The sequence below is a fragment of the Acipenser ruthenus genome, chromosome 10 (genome assembly GCF_902713425.1).
Source record: "Acipenser ruthenus chromosome 10, fAciRut3.2 maternal haplotype, whole genome shotgun sequence".
NCBI classification, from domain to species: domain Eukaryota; kingdom Metazoa; phylum Chordata; class Actinopteri; order Acipenseriformes; family Acipenseridae; genus Acipenser; species Acipenser ruthenus.
Window position 1 is genome coordinate 37,006,358 of NC_081198.1, and position 17,946 is coordinate 37,024,303.

The following is a 17,946-nucleotide window of genomic DNA, read 5'->3' on the forward strand; positions in this document are numbered from 1 at the left end:
TGCAACGAGCACAAGAGAAAGTGCAGTCTCAACTTGATTAGAGGTAGTCATGGAAGACTTAGAACCTGTTGTGGTTTACACACTCAGAATGCTTTGTCGTTGACATTTTAAGTGTGAGATCTACACTCGCGTCATCTGTTACGTCTATTGCAGTGAAACCATGCACAGCAACAAAAGTAAAGCATAACTTTCTGAATGCTCACCTCATTCACTCCTACACCACGGCTCGCAGAACAAATCCCACCAAAGTAGGCTATACTACTCCTTGCATAGTGAAACGTCACATTTCTGGAATAAAAACAGATATTTATGTGACAGAATATTAAAATAAAAGCAGCTATATTATTATTAGAAAAAAAAAACACTTGTTGATTCCCTGCTTTTACTGATGATCTGTAGTGTGTTGTATTTTTTAGTAACACTTTAAAATAGTGAATGCAAATAAGAACTGTTGTGTTCTTCTTTTGTAATGATCAGCAATTCCACACACAGCTCAGGAAAATGTAAGATTTCAGTAAGATTTCAGTATGTATTACTGTTGGATGGCAACCTCATCACAGAACAACATGATGGTAATTGCAGGGCGGGTCGACCACAAGGTTAATGCTACAGTATGGGATCTAAATTCCATACTTTTACAGGTGTAAATACACTAGATATACTACTGCGCACATTCTTGGTGCTCTAAGGGCGCTGGTATTTTGATTAAATAACCTTTGGTGGTGAGTGTTTGCCAGCCTTTTGCCCACAGTGGACAGCCAGTCATCATGGAAACAGCGCCTAACCCCCACATCCTCGTATGGCATGACAACCGGAAGGGGTGACGACAGATCAGATTAACATGTATAGAATTAGTACATACGAGAACAGGTGAACAGCATCTGCACGCTGTCTTATACTGTGCTGCCTGTACTTGGAGAAATCCCGAAGCATTTCCATGGGCTTCTCGCCGACAGGGATTTGGTCCCGGTCCGTCCAGATTTCCACACCAACCAGGACCACCCTGGTGTGGAGCTGTTCTTTAAACACCTATCGGCAAAGACAGTACAGGGACAGGAGAAGAACACTGGGTGTGAGAGAAGAAGCGTGCCAGAGTCAGGCCAGTCTGCGCAAGTGGAAACACAACACAGGGGCCAAAGCAGAAAGGACACATGGGAAAAACAGATCGTCATTAGTGAAGGTAAATAAAAAACAACAACATTTGTATCATTACATGTACTGTATCTACATTTTAGCAAACATTTTTGTAGAGATTGTTGTTTTATTTTTTTGTGGCTTCAGTCCACGGCTTTGCAGACATTCAGAGGTAGCTGTTCAAGATCATCTGTTAGGAATAGAGTATGTGTTGGCCATAAAACTGTTAGTTTCTTAATTTTTAAACAGCATAATCTTTAGGTTTACAATGACTGCAGGACAGAACAAATGGATCCTATTGATAAGCTTAAAGTGAGTTGAATTCTCAATACCCTTACATGTCTACTATCATAGACTACATGAAAAAACATATTGGTGCATTAGTGTGTCTTCGAGTTTTGAGGACGAAAAAATGATCTTGGTTCTGTGAACGATATCCCAATGTGTTCAAAAGAACCTCACACACCACATCATATTTAGTGATAGTGAAATTCAATTAAGTGGTTGGGTGTGGGTGCTGCAATCAGGAATTTGAAAAGCTCTCAATTAAATGAGCTGTTCTTGATGACCCTCATGAAACATCAGGCTCAGCAGGATGATATGCTTAGATTAAAAACCTTTAGACATCAAACAATATCTTCCTTACTGCTGTCTGAGGGCTGCTTTAGACTGAGCTGGTGAAAGCTGTACTCATTTTCAGCTTTGATTCTGTAAAATGGGGGACGTGGCTAAAGAGTACCTCTGTTGCTTAGCTTGTTTTTTTTTTAAGTAAAATTATGGCATATTGCCCTTCAGCCAAACTCTTCATAGATTTCCCTGTCTAATAAAATCCCATTCCGTTCAACTGGTGAATCTTTCCAGAGATTTCAATGAAGGCTCCAGGGTTTTTCTATTATGTGTTTTTTTTTTACTTATCTGCAGTACACAGCAAACAAATCAAAGACTATTTGATCCGCATACGTGTGTTACCCAAAGGATGTACAAAATACTCTGTATCAAACTAAAGGATTTAAAAATGGACTAGAATCTAAATTTAAAAGATACCCTAAATACGGTACAAGACCATCTGGTAAACTATAAGTAGATGCTTTCCATTAATTAAAGACAACCAAGACATAATTACCAAATCATGTCTAACTTGAATAGACAAGGCAAATGTAATTTAAAGAACTGATTAAACAGTTTACCACAGGAAAGGTCTGATCTAAATACCAGCACTGTTCAAATAGAACATTAAATACACCAAAGAGACTGCCAGGAACTGTTAAGAGATACTGGGTTTTCCCAAAGTGGCCTTTTTAAAGATTAAAACAATAGTGGTATTAAGATCTGATGTCTAGATCCATGAAATAGAGGCCTTTCAGGTACTAGCTCAATATGGATGTTGCAACATGACGACTTATTCCTTGGGGTTCTAAATTCTAACTTCTCGCCCCACGCTATGCATTTCATTCTGCATCTGCCTGTACAGCTAATGTTACTTACAGCATCCACAAGGTTTACCACAGATTTTGCAAAGTTGTTAGTGTGTTGTCTGGTCTTGTGTCTCTTGTACTGCAGAAAAGAAACACAAAAGCATTTTACTGTATACTATATATTTAACAAAGGACATCAGGCATACACACATTTACTGCTGTAGTGGTTTATTTAGGAACACATTTACAAACTCTTTATTTCTATTTGTAGGACCCCTGCTTATCAATTGCGTCACAGCAGCTTATTAGCCTGCTCTGTATCTGCTCAACCAGCAGGTTACAATGAGAATGTGTAACTACTGCCCTCTTGTGGATATTCCAATTAAATACCAGGACTGTGCAGCATGCGGAATTCAATTCTGTCTAAATTAGAATGAAAACAGCTCCCTCTGCTGCTTCATCTAGGGAAATATTACATTTAGAGGGAAAACAATGCAGCCTGTATCAATTTTGTAGATCAGTTTAACGCAATACTAATAAAGTTAAAGCTGATACAGGGAGGTTATCCAGTGCATTAAAACTGAATGTTGTAAGTCCATGCCATTCAAATAGGGAATATTAAATTCAGTAAAAAAAAAAAAAAAAGAATATATATATATATATATATATATATATATATATATATATATATATATATATACAATTAAATTGTTGAAAACATTGATAAAATAACTTTTTTTTTTATCTTAGACTTACTGCAAGGTAACCAGAGGAGCGAGGTAACCAGTGGAGTACCACAGGGATCAGTATTAGGTCCTCTGCTATTCCTAATCTACATTAATGACTTAGATTCTTGTATAGTAAGCAAACCTGTTAAATTTTCAGACGACACAAAAATAGGAAGAGTGGCAAACACCATTGCAACAGCAAAGGTCATTCAAAATGATCTAGACAGCATTCAGAACTGGGCAGACACATGGCAAATGACATTTAATAGAGAAAAGTGTAAGGTACTGCACGCAGGCAATAAAAATGTGCATTATGAATATCATATGGGAGATACTGAAATTGAAGAAGGAATCTATGAAAACGATCTAGGAGTTTATGTTGACTCAGAAATGTCTTCATCTAGACAATGTGGGGAAGCTATAAAAAAGGCCAGCAAGATGCTCGGATATATAGTGAAAAGTGTTGAATTTAAATCACGGGAAGTAATGTTAAAACTTTACAATGCATTAGTAAGACCTCATCTGGAATATTGTGTTCAGTTCTGGTCACCTCGCTACAAAAAGGATATTGCTGCTCTGAAGAGTGCAAAGAAGAGTGACCAGAATTATTCCAGATTTAAAAGGCATGTAATCTGCAGACATGCTTAAAGAATTGATTCTATTCAGTCTTGAACAAAGAAGACTATGCTGCGATCTGATTCAAACATTCAGTATTCTAAAAGGTATTGAAAATGTTGACCCAAGGGACTGACTACCTGAAACAAAGAAACAAGGACTGGGGGTACCAAATGGAGATTAGATAAAGGGGAATTCAGAACAGAAAATAGGAGAAACTCTTTACACAGAGAATTGTGAGGGTCTAGAACCAATTCCCCAGTAATGTTGTTGAGGCTGACACCCTGGGATCCTTCAAGAAGCTGCTTGATGAGATTCTGGGATCAATAAGCTACTAACAACCAAACAAGCAAGATGGGCCGAACGGCCTCCTCTCGTTTGTAAACTTTCTTATGTTCGTATGCTCTTATGAGACTCACCGTCCTGTGATCGCTGACAATCATGAGTTCAAGGTACTTCATTTCTTCAAAAACATTACGAGGCACCTATTAAAAAACGAATGAAAAATATAATAATTGCATGAGGAATTATCAGTTTATGTAACTGCTATGGTATCAGCCTGCTATGTCCAGTGCACCCCACATGCTCACTCTCTGCTGAAAGTGATGAGTGATAACTTGGAAGCAGTTTCCCTTTTAAAGGTTTCCCATAGTAAACGCTTAATAATAATGATTACTGAAAGCATGGTAAAGCATAGGTAAGCATTGTAAAGCCCATAGAGGAATGGGGAAGTGTATTAAAAAAAGGGCAAACCATGATAAACTGTGGTAAATTAAGCATGTGGTTGAAGTATGAAAGGCTGTGGCACCGAACCTGCATTCCTAGAAATCCTGTGTGTACCCTGATCCTTTCCTACTTCATGATAAAATGTAGGAAATTTTAAAGATTGCAATAGGATCAGCATTACTGGGGCAGTTTTACTCATCTGTTGCTCACTTGCAAAATTATTTTTTTCACTTTTATTCTATGCTGGGGCAAAAGCTTAATAATGTGTCCCATAGTGTTTTAATAATCCCATCCGAAAACAGGAACCTTCCAAGCTTGGAAGCTGTTTCTTCTACTCTCTAAAGGCTTACAAGACTACTGAATGCAATTTTAAAAGAGACATACTGTTAGAGCAAGAACATAGTGGAGACCATAAATAAAAAATAAAAAAATGCCAGTGGAAAGCATTCCTTCTATTGATTTTAAAAGTTACTGCCTCAGCAATACGGTAAATATTTCCTGTTAAGTATTAAACTTTGGTCCATTGATTTCCAATGCTCCTGGAAGAATGTGTTCAGTAGACAGTACATGGCTGCCAAGCCAGTGTCTCACTGAGCTTTTGATCAATAGCAGTTGTAATGCTGAGTAAAATGTAAAATATATTTTTTAAATAATTGATTGAGATTGTCATGTTGTATTCAGCTACAAAAAATAGGGCCATATTTATTACCGTACTTCAGTCTCTCATTTTTTTAAATGACAAAAACACCTTCATTTTACAAAAACTAAGGGCCGCATTTTCAAAGAGTTTATGCCAGTCTTCAAGTAAATGATGCAAAACTGAGAAGTAAGCAGAGAGTTTAAGAGTGCTTACAAGACTGTGAATAGTAGTATTTAAAGTGAACATTGATAGGCATGAAAGTTTAGTAACATTTTTTTTGCCTTTGTTTTGTGCATGTTTTCTCAGATGTATTATTTAGTATCCTTTTGGACGTTTAAACATTAAAATAATTATATAACTACTGAAAATCCAACCATACCAGTATTCTCACTGCAAGCTTTGTTCATCTTTTTAAAAACCTGAAACAAATGATTCTGCATTGTGATTTATTGGTGCATGCATTTCTTGTCCTGATGAGTTTGGCCCGTGACTCAAGTCTGCACAGATTGCAACTCTTCTCTTCAGGGGAGAATTTCTGGTGTACAGAGGTAAAAAACACAGTTTTTTAAAAGATAAACAAAGCTTGCAGATATGAATACTGGTATGGTTGGGTGCTCAAGAGTTATATAATTATTTTAATAATTGAAAAAAATATATTATTTAATGTTCAAACAATACATCAGAGAAAAGATGAAACATTCACAAAATAAAGGCATGCAAAAAATTAGCAGTTTTTTTTTCTCCTTTCAAAAAATTTACGTAAAAGACTAGGGTAAACACTTTAAATATATACCCTAAGTCCTCAATCAATTTGATCTGAACGACATACACCCACTGGGATGAGCCACAGCTGTTTTTTGGGTGGATTCACAGTACTTACAGCTCGCTTCCTCCTTCTCCTCAGCCAAGAAAGATCATTAAAGAGAGCCAACTGAGACACTGCCTTCTCTGTGTCCCCTGAAAACAAACACAGGAAATGGTTACAATTCCAGTACATTATATGCGGTGAAAGCCACTTGGTAACGATCACATTCAAAGGGAAATGCCATACACTTAACCAACTAAAGAAGGAGCCTTTCCTATAACCTTGGTTTTCAAGGCTATAACAAAAATAGTGTATTTGACATGACATTCCTGTTTGTTAGTAGAGATACTGGTAAAATCTGATTTACTGATTAGCCTTCTGAAAAACAACTTGATGAAATGCGATGTGGTACATGTAATCCTTAAGTAACAGCTCAGAATAATGGCAGAACACTACAAAACAAAGTTATAACCAAGCGTCCCCTTCAAACACTGTGAAAACATAATGCAGCCACAACATATTGGAAAGTCACTTGGCCACTTTACATGGCGGAATTGAAGGGCAGCATCTATTAAAAGATACTTCTGTGTTCGAATTCTTTGTTCTGTCATTTAACATATTATCCCAAGAATGAAAGCCATCCTCAAGACAGATTGAGCCATTCTCGCAATAATAGTTTTAAGGGTAAGCAACGGTGCCCTGAATTAACCACGCCGGTGGTCAGCTGAAACTAGAAACCCTCTAAGGGAGGTAGCTTGATACCACAGAGCAGTGCTACCGTAACTATTGTAAGTTTATTGCCTGACTGGTCAATGACTCAAACCACCCCAGTAAATGTTGACTATGGTAAACTGTAGTAAAAGAATAAAATGAAATGAAATCATGGTAAATCACAGGCAAACATTGTGAATCACTGTAAAATATGGTAGGTCCAAACTGTAAAATAACTGTGCAAATACAATACTTTGGCTGACTTTTAGGACCATCTTGGACTACATTTAATGATGAAACTAAACACATTGTAAACAATACTCATCATAAACTCACTTAACAATATTAGTGGAGACTTGTCTGACTGAGATGTCTGAGGGGGTGATTCATACAAACAAATTAAATATATGACCTGACTTATTTCCCTGTTTGTAGGTACTACTAAATCAAACTCCAGACTTTAAAAGAACACGCCACAAACTTACGACTGCAATTGCAATTATGCCAAAAAAATGGTGTTACAGTCAATGATCCCTTCATTTAAAACACATATTTAGTGAGCCTCTGTAACTTTTGATTGAATATCACCACTTTTGTTGCCGCACCCCAGTGTCGCTAAATCTATTTGTTCTCGGCTATTCTTGTGTTTCCTTGTGTCAGCAATGTGATAATGTCTCCCCTGTCTCAATAACATATTGTGGTGGTTAAGAATAGATGCTGATGTGAATAAATTAATAAGTGATCCTCAGCAGCCATCATCTAGCCATGTATTTCTTCAGTTTCCTCAACCGATGTGCATCCCTTCAATTTTCAGGAGTGGCAGCACAGTACTGCATGAACATTGTGTGGCCGTCCGTATCTCATTCTACATTTTTTGCAACATGGAATTTTACAGTATCAGTTACTGTATCTCTGCTTACCAGATGCTGACATTATGCCCTTTTGTCAAAACACACACTGAGCTACATCTGGCAAGTATGGAGTCAGCATGATACAAATCTGCTGTGTAGTGCTATAAAGGTGCTGAGGGGAATTTAAAAAAAAATGATAGACTAAATTAGGAAACTCAGTTTCGCACATTCTACTTGCTGCTATCTGCACTGCAGTTTCTTATGTAAACGTTTCTGCTCCACCTGCAGGGATCCGCAACTCCTCTAAGAAATGTCCTCTAGGAAGGAAACAGGAGAAGAGTACAGCACTCAGCTACTTGGAATGAGGTTAACAACAAAGCAAGATATTTTCCATCTGAATGCATTTTTCCATGCTAAAATCCATTGGTTTTCATTCCACTTAACCCACTAGATGTACTTATAGTCTTTCCTTCTCTTCGTACTGGTTTAGAAAAATACTATAGTAGTAGCAAAATTTAGCAAGATACGGGAAGTTCAGAAAAGCAAATTACATTTAAAAACTAGGCTAGGAGTTTCTTCTCCTGTTTCTGTTCTGCATTTCCTACTTGTTTGCGTAAAGTGCTATCTTACACCTCTCTAATATTATATCCCCACAGAGCTTTATCTGGCTTTAATAAAAGGAAACACTCTCTCAACACTGACAGTCAACCCATCTCTTCATAGACAACTGCAATTCATTCAAGTGGAATTGAATTGTTTTTACATATTGTGAAAGTGACTCTTTGTTTTTCAAAATATATATTTATATTAGCCAAATTTCCTGTTTTTATGTGGCATGAAGGATGAATCAGTGTTAATGAAGTGGGTTATTAACTACAAAGTGTTACAAATAAAAATAGTAAAAAAAATTTAAGACAATCAACAATCAAGCCAGACGGTGGCAGGACAGTCACCCTTGAGATGTAAATGTTTTAGCGTGTGTTTAATTTGGCATGTATAGGCTACATTGGATAACTGATTGCCGATTTAGCTTGCCTTGATGTAAGAAGGACAAGTTTGGGGACAGCTCCTCAGATCATTTGGAGCTTGGGAAGAGATGATAGCTGCCTGGAAGAGAGGTGACTTTTGTTCTGTATTTTGATTTATCGTTTAAATAAAAGCATGCCTCTGCATCACTGAACCGCATATCCTGAGTTGGCATTTCCTGTCTGCTGCTTGCCTTGAACGCCAAGCTACCCTTCCCCAGAGCATTCCCAACAAGCAGGAAGAAATCCTCCAAAATGTCTGAGAGCTTGTCTTTGGTGGTTTGGTTATTTCTTTTTTGGCTATTTTTATCATGCATGTTTTTTTTTTCTATTCCTTTCGATTATGAGGTCATCTCCAGCGCAGAACTTCATATCACCACGATGCCTTGTAGCATATCACATCCTCCCCCCATCTTTTCTGGAGCTCTGCATCCAATAAAATTACGAATCACACAAATGCTCAGTTATTTTTTATTCGTCACCAATTTAAGAACTGTATCAGTACAATTAGAATTGCTTTTAAATGTATTTTTAAACACTATCTGCCGACAGTTCTGGACAATTTAATGTTACACTACATTTTGAATACATTTTTTTCCTCCTGGACCTACCGCATTTGATCCATCTCATCAGATAAAAAAAATGGCGTTACCCCCAGGGCCCAAAGTGCCATACTAAGCCAGTTACAAGGGCAGTCGTTGATTCCAGTCTCCAGGTGTCTGCACTGACTGATATACAAAGCAGCTTTAAACCCGTGTTTATGTCCACAGACATAGGATGTACTTTAGCTGTCTTCTTCGTTAGCATTTTTACTAAAAAAAAGTGTTAGCCTTCTTACAGTAGCACTAGTTTGTAATAGAAGTTCCTAATGTTCTCTTCATTGCATCACAAGGACAACTGTCTGAATCAGACAATTGTGTGGACTCTTGAGACTCTGCAAACATTTCAAATACGCACGGGTTACCAGAGCTGCTGATTCGGACTGTACCATGAAAACTGGTATGTAGGGAACCGGACAATGATTTTTTTTGTTCCAGTGGTAAGATTTGATTTCCACACGGAAAATAGATGGCTTCATTGGTGCCCAGGCACTGAAATTAGACCTGTCGGGCACCATATAAGCATTTTCATAATAAATCAGTAAAGATTCTTAAGTTAATTCTTAAGTCAAGGTTCTGCCTAAACAAAAAAGTACTGGCGCGTTCCGGCTTGACTACACCACTGCTTATAATGCATGGCTAATTAGAAGTATGGCTTATTTAGATCAAAGTAAAATCTGGAGGGTATCAAACTGCTGTGAGTGGAAGTTATTTCCACCTCTGCCTATTGTACTGTGTTTAACTTTACTTGCATTTTTGGCATCCATTAAGCATAAAATGAGTTTTTATGATAGTATTTTTCTGCAGGATATTGTATTGAGGAGCTCTAAATGTGGTATCACAGGAGACAAGTCACTTTTAGAAGTGGCATGGGCTCTAGAATTAATAAAGGAAATACCAAAGCAAACCATGTACATAACCCCTTTAGTGATAGCTGCTGTCAGTGAAATAACACAACAGAACTCGAAAGAAGCCATTCTGAATATAAGAACTGTCTTAAGGAACTATTCGAAATAGATCCCACCAAAAGAAAGACTATCGAAAAAAGGAACGTGAAACTAGACTAGAAGATTTTGTGACCAAAGACATAACATTCCCCAGGCATAATTTATGTGAATTGGTATCTCAGATTGAATGCTTTATATATGCATAATGGAAAAACACGTAACAGTTGCCCAGAGCCATAGTTAAAAGGCTGCAGTATAAACACTACCTTTCTACAAGAGAAATGGCATTATGGTGAAAAGCAGAACCACTGGTACCTTGCTGTATTTGAGGTATGTATTTCGACCAAATAACAATAATATTATTAAGAAATAATAATAACAATAAAAATAAAAATTACCCAGATCTTCTAACTGCACCACAGAATGGACACCCGGTGTCTTTCTTATAATGTGAGGCCTCGCTGAGCTCTCCTGGACAATAAGGAAGAAAGCCACATTATTGTCAGTAACATACATCCACCACCAAAACTAAAATAAAGCTTTCAGTGTCAGTGTCAGTAGATCACCAGGACTCACATCTATTGTATGGACATGTAAAAATGTAAGGATGACAAACACATGGATGGATGAACACACAGACAGGTTCTTTCAAATATCCAGAGTCTAATATAGTCTAATCATACTGGTAAAGAATGATGTAACCAAGTTCACAATAGGATAAGTGGTTCTCTAGATATATGTAAAAACAGAAATGTAACAGACATACATTTGTGACAAAAGGGTGAGAAAACAAGTTTCATTTACTACGCCATAAAAATGTATTTTTAATACCTGGACCTATCTATATCAGGACCTTATGACGTGCATAAAAATGTATAAAATATGAATTATTCAACTTTAACACAGTGAAAAGGAACAGCGTCTTACTGAAAGGAAGCGCGTCTAAACTGCACGTAACAGCTGCTATATTTAACTGCATTTAAATGTGGGCACTGCATGATTAATGCAGCTGTCAGTATGATTAATTTACTCATAGTCTTAAGAGAGGCAAAAAAAAGCTGACATAGGATAAAACATAGACGCAAGCAGTTAATAAGTGGCCCTCATTGTCTACACCATTTTATGATTGACTGGTAATACTGTGGCACTGCTTACAATACTTCCTATACAGATGATTATAAACACAGACAGCAGTACAGCGAGTCTACATAATAATGCTGCCATTTATTAAATATATCAGCTGTACTGATGTCTGAAGAATAAAAATAATGTTTCACCATATTATGGTAGAAGAAACAGGGGATTTGTTTTATTAAGTGCTCATTGGCATTCAGGGTCTGTTTAGCCTGGCTCAGCCTGAAACATTATCTGGCTAGCAACAGGGAGTCTACAAAATTGATCTAAATGGCTTTCAGCCAGTAATAGGCTTTGACCCGGAAGACATTGCTGAGGTGGAATGACCTAGGAAGTGCTAGTGTAACAGATTTCCTGAGAGCTCACTTTACACTGTACTGCAGAGCCAGATGCCATGTTTTTAAATGAATATGAATGTTTGCTGTAACGTGTTCCTTTCACAACTTTGTAGCGAATGGAAGGTAACATTGATGGAATTATCTTGTTAGCTCCAATCACTTCAACACGCTTACCTCACTGTCATGGGACGACACAGACCCCAGATCTGAAGGCAGCCAGGGCTTAAACAGTACTGTCAATTCAATGCACGTGGAAACTAATTTAAACATTTACCCTTCTAAGTTGCTTGCAATTTCAAAACAAGTGTGGGGGCGAAATAATTTTTTTTTAAAAAATGCTTACTTGTGGGTGTATCTGCTGCAATGGCTCAATTAGGTACGTGTGGGTACCATCATCAAACATGCCACTGTGAAAAGAGAAGACAGATAAACTGAAACCGTGTCTGAAGCATTCAGCAGAAATACTCTCAGCCAGTAGCCTGGCAAGGCATAGATGTATACCGTTAAAGACTGAACCTACTTTACCTTCCAATGCTTATGCTTAACAATAAACGTTTCTATACACGATACATCTCTTGGGTTAACTTCTAAGTCCCTTCACATTTTATTTAAATTCTTTCTGCCCCCTCTACTTTGCATGAGATTTGCAAGTGGTTCTTATTGCAAGCACCTCACATACTGTGTGATAAGCCTTTTTTACACAGTCTATTTTGATGTTTCTTTGTAAAACATTTCTTGGTTGTTATCATAAAGTGTGTTTAGAATATAAATTTTTCCTAACATTAAGTTATCATGTAACAAGGCTGGTTTAATGGTTCTAACACCTGAGATTTTAAAACTGAAAAATGATCTCTGTTTAATATAATATAGGGTAGTTACAAGGTTACTTTGTGCTGATGTAGTGGAAAAATCATTCTGCACTGAAGGACACCATCTATCAAGAGGTGCTGTGTGTCCCTTTCGAAGTGCTGCGTTCTGCCATTTTTAATTACATTCCAAGGATGGAAGCCCACCTGGAGATAAATGGTAGCGATACTGAGCAGTCATTGCAACAGTACTTACAGTACAAGTTTCCACAACAGCGGCACCTACAAATAACAAAGGCTGCTGTTGTCCTCATCTGGTGCCTCCACCAGTCAGGTATTATAGAGACTGTTCCACTGCAGCAGCACAGACTGACTTCATAGCTACCCGTGCATGACTGAAATATACTTAAGCCATAACTTTAGGACTAAGTGTACAAGGCCCGAGACCATGTCCAGGTGTTTATACCAACTACAGTGATGTTTTTTCAAAGTTACACACAAACAGCCCTAAACAGCAATTATGCTCCGATTGTTTTCAACTTACCTGTAACATTTTTTTTTGTGTGTGGTTTGCATCGTCACTGGAAGTAAAACACTGTGGGTTTTGAGTTTTAAAAACAATTGGACCGGAGACCAGTAGGTACAAATTAAATAGCCAGCTGAGTACAGAACCCAGATATAATCAGGCGTGTGTCTTTTATTACGTTACTGCTATTTCACAATTATATAGACAGCTGTTTGGAAATAACAGCACAGGCTGGTTTCAGTTTCAAAGTTAATTTAAGGTTAAGCCAGCCTGATTCACATAAGGAAGCGAAACTCTTGAATTTGCACTTACTGGAGTCCATTGCAGGTCGAAACAGCCACGTTGGACATGTCGTTCCCTCTGATCTGACCATGATAGTAGCAGTGTTCCCCACCCTATTGTGAAAACAGGAAGCGCGTTACCATGACAGCATATAAAATATATAAATGAGAACAAAAAAAGAAATGCGTTTGTTAACCTTTTAAAACACATTAAAAGTTCTGTTATTGGAGTTAAGCGTGAATGCAGAATGGACTTGGACACATTGTTTTGTTTGCTGATAATCTCAGATAACTTCTCTGCTTCTTACAGAACTCTGTGGTTTTATATTTAACCCCTTCATTAGCAGGCTTTACCTTTTTAACCCTTACTATTTTAAATAAAACAATAATAATAATAATAATAATAATAATAATAATAATAATAATAATAATAATAATAATCTTTAATTTATATAGCGCTTTTCATGTGGTACATCTCAAAGTGCTTTACAAGTAAAATCACAACAGACACATATAACAGTCAAAATTAAAAAGTAATAATTTAAGTAATATAAGTTACAATTTAAGTACCAACACTTCCCGAGTCCTTAATTTCAAAGGGAAGAGCATTCCAAAGCCTAGACGTGTAACTGCAAAATGCCCGATCGCCCATAGAGCGGAGCCTGGTTAGAGAGACTCTTAACAGTCCAGAGGCTGCAGATCACAAGTTACACACAGGAATATAGCTAGTAAATGTAACTTGGAGCCATACCATTCAAGGCTTTATAAGTCAACAACAAGATTTTAAAAGCAGTCATCATCTTAACAGGCAGCCAATGCACATTTCAATCCATTTTAATTAATATAGTTAATTAAAAATATATATTTTACGTTTCTTAAGTGAGATTTACAACTGTATGCAGGATTTATAAAAGAAGGATCTGTAATTGTTATGATTTCAAAGTTTTTGCGAGTTTACCTTGACCTTATGTTAAAGCTGTGCTGAGCAGAATTTACTTAACTAATAATTTTACACCTGGCTATAAAATATCTAGTTTGTGAATTTACTTAGTTACGTACTACTATACATATAATCAACATCAACCATAAAAACAATTATATACTGTATGGCCAACGATGACAAACACCTGTGATGTACAGCACATGTCCGACTCATCTGCAATGCAAATTAAATCCCTGATGTGTATCCTCAAATAAAGAAAAGCTGCATTTCCCAGTTATACATGAGTTTCAGTCACGACGAGCAAGACAGCACCCCTTTCACAGAGGAGTGACAGGAAGCACTTGGTGAGAAGATGCTTCTGTATCAGACTGGATCATTACACCCCCAACTTCCCTGAAGAAATCAGAGATGGTAATCATTAAGGAAAGTGTGAGTATCCCTCCAGAACAACGCTGAATCAGTGCTACCCATGGTGGCCCTGCACCATACTGACAGTGTTCTGGCAGGTGTTTCTCATTGTCCAGCCTTCCCACCTTACACATTAGTAAGCAGGAAAAAAAAATCTCCTCCAGCCAATCTCCATCTCTGTTCCCTCTCTCTCTCTCCCATCTGATCCCTGAGGGAGGTGGGAATCGGCTCCCTGTATATTGCGGAGGAGGCATTTTGCTGAGTCAGCCACTCTCTGATATATAACAAAGCAGTCCATGATTCAGCAACCGCAGTCCCCTCACTCGCACTGCTAGAGTTGTGCACAAGCCAAGATTTTTTCAATCATTATGCATCTTTACATTCCTCTGTTTTTACCTCCAAATGAGACATACAAGGATTGCACATCTTTTATTCAAATTGCATATATAAGTACAATAAAACAAACAAAAAAAACAGCTGCATACATTTACTAGGTATCATTGTATGAAAAAAATTATAATAAACTGTACAGCTGTTACTGACAGCGCTGCTCATTTAGTTCAACATCACTCAACGACAATTACCTTTATTACTAGGAGGTTAATGACAATTATGTGTTTTAATTTTAATCGGAACCACTTAGTAAATATCCATATTCTCCACTCCTTAAACTGACTGGGACGCTGGATTATATGTCAAATATGCAGAAATTGTTCTTGAGTGTTTAATATAATATATATATTCATTGATTAATTCAATATGCGTCAGGGAACCAGAGTCAAAAGCCTGGAAGACCAAGTCCTGGGTTTAGTCCCCCTTGTTTTACAGCCATCCTGATTCACGTTACAGTGCTTAGTTTACAGACAATTACACATTTTAATCTTCTTGTCATCTTTTTATTTTTAATTCACAGTTCATTTATGCAAATACGGTAATACCTTCCTTTCCTCCGTTTTGCTTTTTAGTAGTTTTCCCCCTACTAATGGTAAAGTGACGGTTATTGCCATCAGTGACAAATAGGTCAGATGTAACTGGGGGAAAAAATAGCTTGTTCATACTTGTTAGTTAAAGTACTGCAATTTTAATCAACTGTGCTCTCGTCAACTCCCTATAGGAAGGTGCTTTACAGTACTGCTGCTGAAGCAAGTGAGGATGCAGAGAGGTACCCACTGCTTCACACTCCCTAGAGCTTCCTCCGTATTGTATATCTAATTAGCAAAGCTGACCTGGCATGCCACTATCCCAAAAACGGAATAGGGACTGAAGCCAGAAATCAGCTAACAATAGGAAAAGAAAGCAGAAGACAGATTAGCAGCAGAGAGACCTGCAGACAAAGAGATCAACACCGGTCTGTGAATGTCAGCTACTATATAGGGAAAGTCTTCTGTAAAATCTGTAGAATACTGTCATGCAGATTTGGCAGCGACCTTAATATATGTCTAACCGTACCCTAACCAAATTATCTTTAATGGCAATGCAGTGGCACTACACTGGTTTATCAGCTGATAGCATCACAGTTGCATAAACCAATACCCACAATCCATTGCAGTGCCGCGGTTGTGTTATCCTACAGGGCCCCTATGCAGTATTTTTCCACTGTGTTATCATTGCTGGTAACAGTTCTGTTAAGATTTATTTACCAGAACCATTTGCAGAGTACAGTATTAGACTAGATTTACAAGATTTATCTTTTTTTAAAAATAGAAGCATATTTGTTGCAAAAAATGTACTGGTGGAGCATACAGTACACCAGTTTAGCTTTTTACTGGTTTGCGTAATTACTAGTTGTGAATAAAGTTTGTTTGAAAAAGCTTTTTTTTTATTTTAATGTCTCTTTGCTCCAAGCTCAAGCTTTTTTCTTCTTTAGATATCCCCAAACAAATCCTATTCATACAGGTTACAAAAGAGAAGTGAAAGAACAAACACCATTCTTTAACATTAACCATGTAAACGGGTAATAAAAAGCTACGCATTTTAATTAAAAAAAAAAAATTACATTTTAATTTTAATTTAATAATACTTTGAAGGTATACCTCTAACTACATGTTCTGGTTCACTTTTTCTATTCATTTGTATTTCAAATTAAATAATATATATTTTTTTTATATTAGCACACATTCTGAATGGAGGTACAGTACTTTTACAATCTGGCATCATGATTAAACAGTGTGTTGGATTACTGTAAAAAATCTCATACTGTACCGGTACCTAAAAAAAGGTAAAACTATTTGAACGCTTAAAAAAACTTTATTACAGTACATGTGTAGTATAATAAACACAATTAACTCTGCAAACTTCAAACACAACAATGCCTCAACAAAAACTTTACCTGTTGTGAGCACAGGCCTGTTAAAACCATTCCCAGAAGCAAGATATTCACTTGTTCAGCCTGCATGCAGGATTTAGGCTGTCTAGATTTAGGTGCTTTCTGTAGTTGTTTTCTTCGTGTTGCTTAAGTTGGCACTTTTTCTTTTCAGAATGTCTGAAACGGTTGTCCTTGCGATTTTGAATTTTTCACCTTGCTCTTTTTGTGTTGGTTTTGGTAAACGTTTAGCTTTTTTGATAAGTGCAAATTTTCTTCCAAGAGATGTTTGCGTGGACGTTTACAGTATTTACTGTTCAACAACTGCACAATTTAGAATGCGAGTCGATACGTAGAGGCTTGCTTTTGTTTTTGTTTTAATCTAACTGCTTAGCGTTGCCCTGTCCTTGTAGCTCGGTAGGCAAAAGGTGCCTGCATAACTGAGAGTCATGATCAAAGAGCAGTTGTGAACTCAGGCAGATGACCCTTGTTTACGCATGAGTTGTTTCTACTTAAAAAGTGGATTCGAGCATAGCGGCAAACCACAATCAACCCAAATAAAATTGGTTCTAATCAACAAAACTTTGGCCAAAACGTGCCTTCACGGGGGCCGGCTGGCACGCCTCCAATAAAGGAGGGGCCAACTCTGTTCATTGGTGAAAGTAGGAGATTTCCACTACCCGTGGGATATAAACTGCCCTGTACATTAATGTCTTTAACCTGTACTACCTGTCGAGACCTGTAGGTTTACCTGTAGGCTTCTGCATGTGATTACGTTCTGTATTGTATTTGGATTTGCTTTGCTCCTGAATTAAACTCTTTAGATTGAAGATTACCAGAAGAAGACTGACTTATTATTTTTAATAAGAAGGAAACAAACCAATTATTGTGACCTGTGTGAGCTGGACTACACAGTCACATTTACATTGATTTTAGACAGAAGAGACTTAAAAAGAGATTGTAGAGGGTGTCACACCAATCATTTCAATAGGGATTTGGTCTGGACCTAAAA

At 37.3% G+C, this 17,946-nt stretch overlaps 1 protein-coding gene across 2 annotated transcripts in view; it reads right to left on the bottom strand.

Moving 5' to 3' along the window:
* adam23a (ADAM metallopeptidase domain 23a) overlaps positions 1-17,946 on the bottom strand; it is a 46,705-nt gene that overhangs the window by 16,038 nt on the left and 12,721 nt on the right. For both annotated transcript variants that reach the window (XM_059032162.1, XM_059032161.1), the window contains exons 5-12: positions 13,313-13,395; positions 12,012-12,075; positions 10,595-10,667; positions 6,139-6,215; positions 4,312-4,377; positions 2,620-2,688; positions 863-1,029; positions 204-288 (exon numbers count right to left, since the gene is read on the bottom strand). In XM_059032162.1, the coding sequence (XP_058888145.1) occupies positions 204-288; positions 863-1,029; positions 2,620-2,688; positions 4,312-4,377; positions 6,139-6,215; positions 10,595-10,667; positions 12,012-12,075; positions 13,313-13,395 (684 nt within the window). The remainder of the gene's footprint in view (positions 1-203; positions 289-862; positions 1,030-2,619; positions 2,689-4,311; positions 4,378-6,138; positions 6,216-10,594; positions 10,668-12,011; positions 12,076-13,312; positions 13,396-17,946) is intronic.